At 44.9% G+C, this 14895-nt stretch overlaps 3 protein-coding genes across 3 annotated transcripts; all 3 read left to right on the top strand.

The window, feature by feature from the left end:
* The first annotated feature begins 3112 nt into the window (after window positions 1-3112).
* LOC310815871 (LRRN4 C-terminal-like protein) lies at window positions 3113-5021 on the top strand. Its single transcript, XM_083685814.1, has 2 exons — window positions 3113-3255; window positions 3850-5021. Exon 2 carries the CDS (start codon window positions 3852-3854, stop codon window positions 4644-4646), a length of 795 nt encoding a protein of 264 aa, XP_083541940.1. The 5' UTR covers window positions 3113-3255; window positions 3850-3851; the 3' UTR covers window positions 4647-5021.
* A 412-nt stretch (window positions 5022-5433) lies between these two features.
* tstd1 (thiosulfate sulfurtransferase like domain containing 1) lies at window positions 5434-7066 on the top strand. Its single transcript, XM_083686823.1, has 4 exons — window positions 5434-5522; window positions 6097-6225; window positions 6507-6669; window positions 6825-7066. The coding sequence occupies exons 1-4, from the start codon at window positions 5510-5512 to the stop codon at window positions 6877-6879; spliced, it is 360 nt and encodes a 119-aa protein (XP_083542949.1). The 5' UTR covers window positions 5434-5509; the 3' UTR covers window positions 6880-7066.
* Window positions 7067-8034: 968 nt separating this feature from the next.
* Window positions 8035-9359, top strand: LOC310815791 (uncharacterized protein). The gene is made up of 4 exons (XM_083685714.1): window positions 8035-8168; window positions 8292-8391; window positions 8615-8749; window positions 9080-9359. Exons 1-4 carry the CDS (start codon window positions 8134-8136, stop codon window positions 9125-9127), a joined length of 318 nt encoding a protein of 105 aa, XP_083541840.1. The 5' UTR covers window positions 8035-8133; the 3' UTR covers window positions 9128-9359.
* Window positions 9360-14895: the final 5536 nt, after the last annotated feature.

The raw sequence follows: 14895 nt of genomic DNA, 5'->3' as shown, positions 1-14895 counted from the left end.
TGTTGGCAAGGCAAAACTTACTTTTCTCCCAAACTTGTGGAATCGACTAGGCTACCTGACCGCCGCGTTCAAGGTTGCAATATTGATAAACAGGTGTGTATTCAAATATATATATTGAACACTCACCACTAGATGGCGCTCATATTGCACAGTCGACAGAGTGTATCGACTGCAATTGGGTCTGATAGAGCCGTGGAACCTGTTTTAACCCTTTAAGGAGATAAAATATGGAAAATAACATAAGATTCCACCTGCTCTGCCTTTTCGCATTGTGCCATCTTGCACAGTAGGATGTAATTAAGGTGTGTGTGTGTGTGTGTGTGTGTGTGTGTGTGTGCGCGCGCGCGCGTGCACATACGACTGGAGTGACAGTATCCAATATCCCAAGATTTCTAGTTTGCAGAATATTCCTAAATACCTCAATGCAGGGCTATAGCAGCTCACACAGGAGGCTGGGCTCATTGTAATGCATGGAATGGAATCAGGAATAGTTTAATACCATTGGTATACCATGGTTTAATACCTTCCTAGGATGTTGTCCTGGGGGATATTTATTTAAATACTTTATTTAAATCTCTTTCACAGGGGTCAGAATAGAGCTGGCATGAATCCATGTTTTCATCCAACCAAGACCTGGCTGAATCCATTCAGTCTGAGTCCAATATGTTTGTGATAAGTTGAATCAGGTGTGTCAGTGCTTGATTGGAACCTAAAGCCTTGACCCACACCGGCCATCTGCAGTTCCTAAGATTCAACAGCATTCCATCAACCCTCCTCCAGAGTGAGGAGTCATGTTACCAGTCTCCCCCCTGAGGGTCACACATGGAATGGGTCAAAGGTGAGGGGGGCCTGGAGAAGGTCAATTGTTTCCTGTTTGTCATGAGATTCTTTTATTCCTCAGAGAGGTGGGGGTGGGCAGAGTAATGAGACATTGTGTAACGCACGGAGGAAGTCTGGGGGCCGACATTTCATCAAGTCTGATACATGCTCCTGCTGTCTGGATCTTCAGACTGATAGAGAGAGGGTGAGAGAGACAGAGAGTGGGTGAGAGGGAGAGAGAGAGAGACAGAGACGTGCAGGTAATCTGAGTTGTGTTTAGCGAGTCTGAACATGTACTGGGGGCGGGTTGGCCCTCTGAGCATGGAGCAGGCAGAACCATAATCTGTGTGACTCACAATCACATTCTTTTCTCCTAAGGGTTCTGAAATTGACACAGTTTGTTCTAGAATTCACTGCGTCATGTCTGTCACCTGAGAAGAAAACAAATGGATGTTGTTACGCCTGTACGCCACAGCTGATGCCTGTGGTTCGCAGGCTGCATCGGAAGCAGATCTCTCCAATCAGAAAGTGTCGCCCTCATACACTCAGTCATTAGTGTTCCATGGAGAAAAAAAAAAAAAAACATCGTAGACAAAATAATTCCTTTGTGTGACACACGTCAGACTTCCGTCTCCTGGCGTGCCATGCATTGGTTCACCTGGGAGTGGACAACGTGTCTAGACACCAGCCTTCGATGACAGCGGATGTGGATGGCACACGTGGTTCATGCCATTCCTCATCCATGTTCCATGCATTATAATATCACCATGGTGATATAATGGTTTCTTCCTCCACCAGCCTCCCCTGGTCTAGACACACCAGCCATCAACGATCAACCTGTCCTTTTCATTGGTACACATCTTATTTTGACTCTTGCTGCAGTATATTCCCTGCACAGCTCAGTAAGGACACATGACAAACAGTATATTAAAAGGAAAGAAATACTCCCACACACGCTTTACCTCTGCAAGATTTATTGTCTGCTTATCGGCCTGTAACCTTTATCAAGACAGTCAGTTAGAGCCTGTGTGTGTCTGACAAGCGCATTGTCTTTATCTGTTTGAGCAGGACTAAAGCAGCAGTTAACAATACCACAAAGCAAAGACATGTAAATGTCGCAGGGAAAGTGTGTGTGTGTGTGTGTGTGTGTGTGTGTGTTGTTTTTAGGAAGATTGATGTCTTGTCCTCACAAAACCACACACTTATGTGAACACACGCAAACAGTGGTCTCTCATTATTTGTCTCATACACACACACACACACTTAAATGCATACAGTAGTATACACCCAAGTCCCTATCAGATGCTAAAGTGCATGCCTCTGCATATGCTAGTGTAGCATTTATTTCCTCCTAGTTAAGAACATTACCGTAACAGTTAACTTTACATGAGGCTGTTGGTTCATAAACATTGTTTATTTACAGCATTTTACTGGTGTAGCATTAGAGCAAAGTATATTCAGGAGCAACAAAACAACTCCAAAAGATGTGATACAGAAGAAGTCATTACTATGTCACTGTTGACAAAGTCATGATACAGAAATGATTCATTTTAACCTGTGATATGTTTCAGCAGGCCCCTGCGCAAGAAAATTATAACTCATGGAGAATTTCAGGTTTCAGGTGTTGTGTTCCTCATGGTGGGTAACCGCAGGTGGTAACGATAGTATCGATGAGGCTACGGTCGCTCGGTTGTGGGGTATAATATTGGAAAAAGGCCAAGAAGGTAGGTGGTTCCCGCCCTCTCATATGTGGGTGCTTTTATCATGTTGCAGCTTGTCCACCTTGCCAGCTTCCCTCCGTATAAGGATTGGAGACACAGCCTTCTCCCTCCTCGTCTTTCCCTTCTTGGTCTGCGAATAATGGACAGTGATAATAAACATGCACACTCGAACATTCATTCACACACACATTTTATGGCACACACAGACACACACACACACACAGTGGAATGTGAGTGAGTGTGTGTGATTCATGTGCTTAGAGATGATCTGATCCCAAACATGTGTTCTTTTCACACATTTCAAACACAGACACGTGTGTATAGGGGGATTCTGTAATAGGTCTATAATCAACAGTCATGTTCACTCATACACAAAGGCAAGCTCAAGCACGCCTGTTGCTACTGAGGAAATTAGTATGCAGAAAGGCACACACACACGAACAGTACACATCTCCCCCCACCCCCCCTCCTGAAAGACCCATAGAGGGGGGTGTGAGAGTTGGAGGGAGTGAGAGAGAGAGAGAGAGAGAGGGAGGGAGGGAGGGAGTGTGAGAGAGAGAAAGGGTAGAAAATGAGGGGGAGTTAAGAAGGAGGGGAAAGTTTGGTGGTAATAAAAGAAGACCGCGTGGGGAGAGAGAGAGAGAGAGAGAGAGAGAGAGTATTAAGAGAATAAAGAATAAAGAAGAGACCGGAAAAAGGACATTCATCTACTCAGGTAACGTAAAAGATTAACACGCACTAACCTGTTCTTCAGTTAAACTTTCTGTTATTATTATTTGGTTGCTATGGTGATACGTTGTGAGCTTGTGTACAACCTCACTTTGCAAACATAAAAAAACCTAAATCATAGATAATCCATGATTATTTAATCCTCCGCAACAGGATTCTCATACAGCAGTATATTATATTGACTTGAGGTGAAAGCATGTGTGAAGCATTTCGTCCTTCAAAGGAAGACTTTGTTCAAGCGAGGTTCCCACAGTTATCTTTGGTACCCAGCCAAGCGAGAGTTGAGCGGTGATGGAGTCTCCACTGTCACTTTGTTATTTGTTCAATAAGTAACCTGTCTGTCTGTCTGTCTACCATCAACAGACTTTACTGTATATTGTCAGTCTGTATTTACCAGACTTTTCTTATTTTCTTATTTTTCTTATTTATCTCCCTAAGGCAGCCACTTAGTGCCTTCGTTGTCAATCTGTTATCCTACAGTATTTTGTCTGTCTTGGAATCCTCTGTCTTCTGTATAGTGAATTCACACAAAGAATGTAGCTGTAACTTGTAGCTGTAACCCCTCATTTCTGTCCCACAGAGATGATGTCATTCTGCTGGAATTTAGCTGCGCTGCTTCTATTATTGACCCCAGACCTGCTTCCCACGTCCCCGACCCTCCTCCTTACACATGCTGTCCCGACGTCTCCCCCTGTCACACACTTCCGTATCCTCTACGTGACGGGCGTGGGCAGCGATACCGAAGACTATTATGAAGACTACTCCGAGGAGAAAGGCGTTTCCCCTCCCAACCACAACAACGCCATAGCAACCTCCCTCCTTACCTACCTCCCCAACCCCAAGCCCTGCGACTACGATCCTTGCCAGGATGAGCTGCCCCCCTGCTCCCAGCTCTCAGCCCAGAGCGGGTGCTTCTGTCCTGGGCTCAGCGGGGATGACAAGCCCCCCCACCCTCCACACCTCAAGAAGCTGGTGCCTGCCGGCGAGGGGGCGACGGTTCAGTGGTGCGCCCCAGCATCTGCAGTGTCTGGGTACCGGGTGGTGGTTGAGGGGCGCGGTGGAGAGCCTCTGCTATTCGGGGAGCATTTGCGTAGCGGGTTGGTGGGGGACCTGGAGGCTGGGGTGAAGGTGTGTGTGGAGGCGGTGAACGATGCAGGGAGAAGCACCCCCTCGGAGTTCTCCTGCGTGCACTATGACCCCCCTGAACCCACCAACCTGGCCCTCACGGCCGGGGTCATCAGCGGAGGCCTGGGCCTCCTGCTGCTCCTCACCCTGACTGCTGTAATCCTGTGGAGGCGCCAGGCATGTCAGAAAGCAGAGGGGAACTCCACAGAGGGGTTGGGGAACCCCTCCTACAGCACAGAGGGAACCCTGTGATCTAACCTGGGATCAGAGAGACCCTGGGAGAGGGTGTGTTAGTAGGCCACTGAGACGGGACAGAGCCAAACTGGCTACAAATCTAACAGTGACTCACCAGCACATGTCTTAGGTGGTTTACAATCATGCCATTGAGAATGTAGAATTTGAACAAGAACATGGGACTTTTGTGGACAAAACGTTACCAACAAAAGCCTCACAGAGGCTGTGTGTCTTAGAGACTGCAGGTTATTTGCTGGCAAATTAACTTGTGTAGGATCACAGAATAGAGCAATGACAGACGGATTAATGTGTAAAATAGAAAATGGACTGAATAGGCCTACTCATGATAAATAACAAATGTCATTTGTTTTTAATAAAAGTGTGTACATACTTTTTGGAGTTTTCTATGAGAGTCTGTTTTAATGGATGGAGCATATATGTTGATATTATGTAAGTGCATACTGCTATTGTTTGGAGGAGGCTCCTGATTCAAATTGTATCATGACCTGATAATTGTCTCATTATTGTATTCATGGACTTCAAAACACCTAATGATCCAAACTCATGTTTGCTACAGATACAAAATGAATATATTTTCCTCTTATCATTTTTTTTTTTTTTTACTTATAACATGAAATTGAGAACAGTATTGCGTTTCAACTTTGTGAACCTTTATTCTGAAACTCGAGTTAGCGACATAGAAGAGGGGGAATCAGTCTGATTGGCTTGAGGCTAAAAGTCCCTCCTTTCTTATGCATCTCGACCAGTGAATACGTCTAGGATCTCGACCAACCATTACGTTTCACACAGGAGGAAGAAGAAATTGTGTGACACATAAAAAAACCCCACTTCATTCAAAGCTCACCTGTAGACTAACCGTTATGGCAAACGCAGGTAAGTAACACACTACAGATAGCTTGCTGTTGAGTTGTCAGCAATGGAGTTTTAAAATATGAGGTCATGATTTTCTTATATGTTGACTTTAATATTTTACAGTTGCTTTTTAGTACTTGATCAAATGATTGCACAACTCCACAAAGCATTTGGTTGTAAGAAACATTGTTCTGCGAGTGTTATTGACCTTACAATGACTCAGCATCGTCATCAGAAACATGTAATGAGGAAGCTGTGCCCCCGCAAGGAATACCAATTACAGTAATAGACCTACTGTATTCACGGGGCATGGCATGGGCACCAGCTAGCTTGTGTTATGCATGCACAAGACTTCCATGTTTGTGTCTGTTCCTACTCTGTTTTACACCTTAGGTATTACACCTTGTATTATTCTTTGATGCAACACCATAGTCTCATCATATTTAAACAACACTTACTGTATGGCAGAATATGCATGATATGACTGGCAACTTTATTTTCCTCAGGGAGAGGTCATGTTCTATGGTAGGCCTCTGTATGTTTTGACTCAATAAAAGCCTGTCTGTGTGGTGAACCTCCCCTCACCTCTCCACAGACAAGGAGATCTCTTATGCTGACCTCAAGGCCCTCCTAGCCAAAAGTGAGGAGGGTCTTCTGGTTGTCGACGTCCGTTCCCAAGAGGAAGTGGATAAAGGACACATTGCAGGGTCTATCCATATTCCAGGTGAGCTTTCAGAATCCTGGATCTGCGAGTCAGAGTCAGTCCTCTGTGGTCCTTTGTGGCTCAGTTGGTAGAGCATGGTGCTAACAACATGCTTAGGTTGTGGGTTTGATTCCTGCTGGGACCATATATACTGAAAAATGTATGCACTCACTGCAATGTAAGTGGCTTTAGATAAAAGCGTCAGCTAAATGGCATATATACAGTTAATAATAAGGTAATATAATAAGGTTGATGAGCATCAGCATGATAAATGGTGAACCATTTGTGTCTGCTCTTCCTAGTCGATACCGTGGAAAGTGCACTTGCTTTGGACCCAGCTGAGTTCAAGACCAAATACGGGGTCTCAAAGCCCCCTCTGGACGCCCCCGAACTGGTCTTCCACTGCCAGATGGGTCGACGAGGGGGTGTGGCCACAGCTAAAGCACGGGACCTTGGATTTCAAAAGTATGAGATAAAAATGTACTAGACACCCCCCTACTTGATAAACTGTACTGGTAGTATTAAAAACGTACTAGGCACCCCCCTACTTGATAAACTGTACTGGTAGTATTTGGAGCTCAAGGAGCATGTTGTCTGTCTACACTTCTGTCTTGTTTCAGGGCCCGGAACTATGCAGGAGGATACAAGGAGTGGTCTGAGAAAGAGGGGAAATGAACGTTGAACTGTCAGAGTTTCAAATTACCTTTTGTTGGGCAAATGGATATTATGACGCACAATTGTCATTAACCTGTTGGTGGAACACAAATGCTCTAAGTTAGAAACATGTTTTGCTCTTGCCTTTTTGTTACTTGTTTTGCTTTTATGGATGTACATTTTACATAAATATTATACAACACAAGAATGAATGTAGTCCTACAGTGTTGTTTTTGTAATTTGAAAATCTGACGGCTCCAGAGCACTGCTGAGGGCCTTCATGTTCTGATGGCCTTTGGTGTCCCAAACTCAGATCACCTTTTCTCTAAGCACCATCCCTTGTCCTTGTAACACTGAGGTGTGGCAGGAAGTCTTATTCAGGCCATATAAATCTACACCTTTTGCGAAACCCCTGTGTTTGCGTGATGGTTTAAATCACTCCCTTATCTGTTCATGTAATGTTTTATGTTTTCATGATGGTTAAAATGCCTTTGTTATACCTGAGTGGGTATGTGGTGGATATTCTCCATTTGCCTCCCAATAGCAGTATTCACTGATCTAGCATTTGTGCGTGCGTGCGTGCGTGCGTGTGTGTGTGTGTGTGTGTGTGTGTGTGTGTGTGTGTGTGTGTGTGTGTGTGTGTGTTCATGAAGGGATTCATTTCTTGCACCTTTTCTGTCGGGTCTTGAACAATATTAAATACAAGTATGATGTAGATGTAGGTGCATTTTAATGCAAGATCCTATAGCTGACCAGACACACGAACACATTAATTCGTAATCCCCCATAATCTAACCCCCAATTTGTCAGCTTCATCATGTTTCCACAGTTGTCAACATCTAATACTCTTGCCTCCTGTATACATCATGTTATAATCATGTTAGCCGTTGCTTTGCTAATCTGTTGGGTTAATGATTTAAGAGAGGGGCATGAGGCAGATGACAGGAGAATGGTAAGTCTGACATTTTAAGCAATTATTAAATGAAGACAGCAGAATAATGTGAGGTGATGACATATATATATATATATATATATATATATATATAATCAATTAATTTCAAAGTCAAAAATGTGATGTAACAATCCCAGATTGCCCCTTTAATCCCTTAGACCCAAATTAATGAATGCCTAATCACAGCTCAAACCAGCTAGCGTCAATAATAGTATGATTCATTGAAGGTACTAATTTATCTTTCACGCGGTGAACACACGAGTCCTTCGACCTCTTCTTCGACTGCATGCAGACCTGTCCCACCGTTTGGCCTACCTGCTATCATGGAGACCTACATTGCTCAATGCCATTCATTCGGGTAAACCTCTTGCAGGTTTTCTCGTACGCTATGTCCACGATGACTAGTTTGAGCTGTGCAATCAATGCTCTTCTCCCATGTTTGCTCAATTCCACGTTCACATTCCATTCCCTCCTTTATCAGAATACCTGCGTGGGTAGCGCCGCTGTTGCACAACGCGTCTCGCTTGAGGAGTGACCGCGCTCGACGGAAAAAAGCCTACAGACTCATACAGCGGACACTGGTAATGACGCTCTTGTTCAGATGAATTATTCTGCAATATAATAACCCTATGACGTGTGTGTGTGTGTGTGTGTGTGTGTGTGTGTGTGTGTGTGTGTGTGTGTGCGCAGTGCTTTGGGTAGAGTTTTTTGAAAAGGCCTATTTCTAACTGCCATATTTGGTAAACTGCCATATTTGGTCTCACCCTCTATTTTCCCCTCTCCCCCACACTTATGCATTTACAGTTTCGTTACCATGTTGGCTTGAGGGACGGTGACACAGTCCAGCCCACCTATGTGTACCCAGCAGAGGTGAAGCAGTTGATGCGTTCAGCTTTCCCAGAGGACATCTGTGACTATCCTGACCCCTGCCATGAGCAGGTTAGTTGTTATAGGGGTTAAAGATCAAATGTGTGTCTGAAGCAATAAGACAATGTATTGTGGGTAATGTTTTTGACATAATATATTTAATATACACATATACATATATTATATATTAGACCTACTCTCCGGACTTGTGGAATTATGGGGCGGTTTCCCAGACACTAGTCTTAGACTAAATCACACTTTCAATAATGATTCTCCATTGAGAGGGTTTTTTAATCTAGGAATAGGCTTAATCTAGGCCCGGGAAACCGGCCCTCAATGTTTTAGCCTTGTGTTTTATTCTGTAATGTGTAACCAACACATTCCACTGGCCTTTATTTCTAGGTGGTGCAAGTTACGATGGAGGACCTACAGAGGGTTGACTCTAGTTGACTGAAGTTGAACAGGAAACGTGCAGGCCTACAAAGGTTTTAGTTTGTAGTCATCATAGGCTTTTAATGTTGTTGGCACAATAACTATTTTCAATCATTCTATTGTTCGTCTTTGAATATAGGCCTACTGTCTATTTCACCATTTAGGCTCGGCCTAAGCAGTAAACTCAACATCATTTAGCAAAAGAAAAAAGAAAATACCCCTCAATAATTGTTTCAAAAGTAGATCTGTTCTGTTCTGTTGTATGCTTCATCGTTCATAATAAAAATGTGTTTTTGTTTTGGATAAAAGAGCTTTTTTCTATGTGTCAGTGTTTTGGGAAATGAACCTTCGTGGAAGAGTTCACCCAAAGGTCACGGAACTCAGCGCCAGTCAATCACACCGTCTCCCACGAGACGAGGCGCGAAAGCGCGTTTGTGGCGCGACATTTCTGATGGAGCTAAATACCTCACACTGACAGAAGAACACCTCTACACACACCTGCCTTCTGGTGTCAGCGAAGATGCTGAAAAACATACAAAAGGTGATTTTTTTTTACAGTAAAGATAAGACGTTACTTCTTAAAAACGAACAGTAGGCGCTCACTGTCCCAAATAGTACAGTACCAGTACAGCTAAGCTAGCTAGTGTTGGCGTGGAACTAGGCTACACAACTACCTAGCCACGAGTCCACGAGGAACAACCTTTATTGTATGTGTGTCTGGTAAGTGAATTAAGTTTGGAAGTGTGTATTAAACTTTATTATTAGGTTTTGCGGGTACTGATGCTTCTGGTCCGCCCGGGGAGGGTGCGTCACCAGAAGAGGTCCATGAAAGGAGGAGGCGGGTTGCTGGTCCTATTGTGGGCCGCGCCAGGCAGATCCCCCACCGGCCAACTGAACTGCACAGGTACGCTTAGGACAGACCTGCCAGAACATTCCTGTATGCCGATAGTTATGTCACCTAATACTCCGTGTGTGTGTGTGTGTGTGTGTGTGTGTGTGTGTGTGTGTGTGTGTGTGTGTGTGTGTGTGTGTGTGTGTGTGCGCTGTCTGTGCAGTCGCAGCTGCCGGACCCTGGTGCTCTGGAGTCACGGTGGAACAAGTGCAACAAGGTTGGTTGGAAATTGGACAAAGGATATATGGTTATGAACATAAGGTCAGCACATTAATTGTTGAGAATCATAAGCTATCCCATTGAAATCACCCCTTCCTTGATTGAAATGTTGCATGTTCCTTAAAATTGTGCCCTCAGCTGTGTGCAAGTGGAGTTAGAAATCTAGTGGTATCAAACATGTGTTTTTGATATCATTCCTTTTATCCTTCCATGCATTACAATGAGCCCATCCACCGATTTCTATCTCATTTCTACCACCCTGCTGTGTGCGTTGAGTCAGTGGAGTGCAAAGACATGCCCTTTTATCTTACTCCTCTGAAATATAATTAACTGGCTTTCTGTTTGCTAATGTAGTTTCTGTGTTTGTCCTCCCTGGTGGATTTGTGTCAGAGTTTTGGCAGAGACTGGCCCCTCTGGCCACCCCCTGCCCCACCCCTGACCCAGAGGAGCTGTGTGCCTTCACTGAAGTCTACGGCCCTCTCCATTTCCTCCTCTCCCTCCAGGTGTGTGAACTACATTACCCATCAGGCTCTGCCCCAGGTGCAACTAGTTTGGACAGGAGACATTACCGCTACAGCTCATCCACTATTTTTGGCTCAATGGATACTCTAAGACTCACATAAGACTGCTCTTCAGTAATGATGTGTTATAGATCAATGAATAGAGTGTGTCTGTGAAACAGACGTCATGTTGTTGCAAACAGTCGCCCCGCAATTCAAGCTGCTCCGACCGAGTCTCGAACATGCGACCTCTGACTTGCCAACACGTGACCATCTCCTCAAATACCCGATGTAAACCAGCTACGCTATCGAAAAACTAGCAATTCGACAGCGCGGGTGGCGGGGGGGGTGTTTGAACTCGAGGAGTGAGTTTTACCATCTCAACTCTTCTTCTCTTTTCGTCCCATCTCATGTCCAGGTCAGCGAGCGGAGACCGGTCACGCCTCTGGAGCGTTCCAGAACCGAGAATCTCCTCCAGAGACTTAGTCTGACTAATGCAGGGGTGAGGACCAATGATAAAGCCCTACCACCTTCAGAACGTCATGAAGAGGCACATTATTCACACTTGAAAACAAGAGCAAAGGGAAATTCTGCATGGGAAAATAGACTCATTAATAGTGATTTGAACGTGGGACCTATCTACGGATTAATAACTGATCATAATTAATAATTAATACAATTAATAATGAATTGATTGGCTGTCAGTTATAGTCTGTGTTGTCTCTCTCCCTCTCTTACACAGATTAACATTCACTTCAAGCTGAAGTCGGATGGGGAGATGTACCAGCAACTATTTAAGTACACTCTACTCTTACTAATCAAATCAAACGTTATTTATTGAGCACATTTCATACACGGATGCAACACAATGCGCCTTACAGAAATATGAATAAAAACTATCAAAAGACAATGAGACAAAACATAACAGGAGAACAAGTGTAACAGACGTGGGAGTTTAAAACAGACAAAGCAGAGAACAAGTGAGGACTGTAGAGACTACTAATATATGCCATTTAGCTAATTTACATTACAGTGAGTGCATGCATTTTTCAGTATGTATGGTCTCAGCGGGTCCCATACTACTGCTGTTACTATGTTTATACCAACAGATTTGCGTCTTGTCTGCACTATAGTCTTGTGAATTTATTCAGTACTAACAGTAACATTTTATTCTCTCTCAGGGGGAAGACAGAGAGCAAAGTCTCACTGAAGGACCAGACTGTAGTTATGGACGTCGCCTGCCACATTCAGTCAGTGGTAGTGGTAGTGTAGTGTAGTGTGTGTGTGTGTGTGTGTGTGTGTGTGTGTGTGTGTGTGTGTGTGTGTGTGTGTGTGTGTGTGTGTGAGAGAGTGTGTGAGTGTGTGAGAGAGAGAGAGTGTGTGAGAAAGAGAGTGTGAGTGTGTATCTGTGTGTGTATGTGTATGTGGTGAGTGTGTGTGTGTGTAAGTGTGAATGAGAGAGCATTTAGTTTTACAGGGACAATTCACATTAATCAACATTTCTGTAAATGTCCCAGTTTTAGCCAGTCAGCTAATTTCCAACTCTCTGTGTGTTTTTCTCTATTCTGTACACTGATAGTCCTCCCAGATGACTAGTGAGTGGGCTGACTAATGATAACGTTAACCGTTTCATTTAATGATTCAGTTTGTACTAGCCTGTGAGGACCAATTTTCTAGAGTGTCCTACCATTAACAGCACTTGTACTCTAATGGGTTCTCTTCTTGTGTGTGTTCTGCAGATGTCCTGTGTCGGTGGCTACAGGCCTGTGGTGTCGGCAGGGACACCCTGTTCTAGGAGGGGGGTTGCCCCTCCGTATCCCCCCAGAAGCCATGGAAACGGGCCTGTATGGGGAACTGAGCCTCCTCCCAGTCACCGTCCTCACCCCCTGTGTGAGGCAATACCCCAACATGGCAACCCGCCTCACTCGCATACAGATATCCTTTTTCCTATCACGCACACACACACGCACACGCAGACTCACACACACACACACACACAAACACACGCACGCACACACACACACACACACACTTATGCTGCAATCACATACTACGAACGTCTGTTTTGTTTTTTTCACTATGGTGTTTGTTCAGACAAGTGTGTTTGGCAGATGGCTCAACCCCCTAATTTCCCTACTGAAACTGCTGTCCTTAACTGCCGTGGTACGTGCTGTTGTACAGCCCTATCAACCTGCCCCTGCTTGGCCCCTCAGCCTTCCTACAGCAGCTGCCTGCCTCCCTGGCCTGTGAGGAGCTGGGCCTCCATGGGCTCACCTGTGCACCCACACACACCACAACAGGTACTGGAAATATAAAGTATTTTAGCCCGAATAAAAATTGTTAACAAAATCTACTGATGATGAAGTACAGAGCAAAGAGCAATATGAGAAGCATAGGTTTGAGAAGCGGGCAAAGACCCACCGCTTTACAACAAGGATTTAGAACAGAGGGATGATTCCCCTGAGAGTCGGAGTAGTTCCGAATTTATACTGTGACTGGGTTGATGAAGAGGTCCCAGGGCCTCCAGCCAAAGTGACCAATATTAGCATTTTACAGTCCATACATTGACATTATTTAGCACTGAGCAGACATGCAGTCACCCACAGTATGTAAGTTAGTGCACATGCTAAATCCCTGTTACCATCAGTGTTGACCTTCATGTTTTGAATTATTTCCATGTTCTCTAAACAGGTTTTGTGAGGCTTTGTCATCATGTTCGGCCTTGCTTTGGCTGCTTAATCAAATTCATAATGTGTCCTACTATGAAATCCATCTGCTCATTTCACATTAAAGATCTATCTTGAACTCGGCAGAACCCCTTTGCAGTGGCATTGTATACACCATAGATGGTACAGACTGCCAGGAAACTGAGCCAGAATGGAGCTCTGTAGTACAGCAGACCCTCTCTCTGTTCCTGTTCCTCCGGCACAGTGACCCGTTTCACTCCCAGCTCTCTGACTTCATGGGTGAGAGACGAACGGACTCATAGAAGGCTAGCACTTGCTCAAGGGTGAAATTACACAACATTTGTATCCAAGAAAGTAGTTTTAATCATATCATATCATATCACTTTTAGTGATAGGTCTTTGAAAGATAAAGTGAAAGATCTTTGTCTCCTGAACTCCTTGCAGCCAGTGAAGAGCTGTTAGAGCACCACCTAGAGGACGTGTTGAGGTACAACAAGGAGGCGGTGACAGGAGCCCTGCACACACTGCTGCAGAACAAGCTGAAAGACCAGCAGAAAAGACACAAGGCAGGCAGCCTGAGACATACACACACACACATACACATTAGATTAAATATCTTGCATCTTCTGCTTAGCATTAAGTGTGTGTGTGTCTTGTTAGTTCTAATGTGTGTATGTTGTCTTCGCGTGTGTGTGTGTGTGTGTGTGTGTGCGTGCCAGGTTCTTGAGAAGATTCGCTCTGCCCAAGGTGTCATCCTGAGCTGTGTGAGCTGTGTGGTTAACAGCAGCACCAACATGGAGTTCAGGAGTGCCTGTCTGGACAGCGTAATGGTACACATAGCAAACCGCAGCGGCAGGAATCGGGGGGCCTGGCTGGTATCAGACATGTTCCTCACTCGATTCCATGCATTACAATGAGCCCGTCCTCCGATTTCTACCTCCACCAGCCTCCCCTGCAGCACACAGTGTAATAGAACCTAGAACAGCACATCACTCACAGCAACAGACAGGAGTGTGTGTGTGTGTGTGTGTGTGTGTGTGTGTGTGTGTGTGTGTGTGTCATACGTAGGTGCAGGACACTCATGAGTTGTCAGCCTCTCTCCAGCAGTCCCTGAAGACAGTCACAGTGGGTCGATGTGTGTCCAGGACCACGTGTTCCTCTGGAGAGGTGAGTGTGACGGACTCGTTCTAATGCATGGAATGGAGTGGGGAATGGCATCAAAACACATGTGCCTAACCCTATTCCATTCCATGCATTACAATGAGCCTGTCCTCTGATTTCTACCTCCACCAGCCTCCCCTGCTCCAGACCCCCTGTTGGGGTTAATTGATGTGAGGTGGCATGTGAGGTGTGATATTTGTGGGTCAGTACTGATATGGCTGCTTGCTGCCCTCCTCAGACTGATACACACGCTAGCAACAGCAGACCACCCAGGAATGAGATCTGAGCACCTCTGGATGCATTCCCTTGAATTGCAGACCCCTGGTG

This window comes from Argentina silus, assembly GCF_951799395.1.
Source record: "Argentina silus genome assembly, chromosome: 15".
NCBI classification, from domain to species: domain Eukaryota; kingdom Metazoa; phylum Chordata; class Actinopteri; order Argentiniformes; family Argentinidae; genus Argentina; species Argentina silus.
This window is presented reverse-complemented; position numbering and strand designations above follow the sequence as displayed.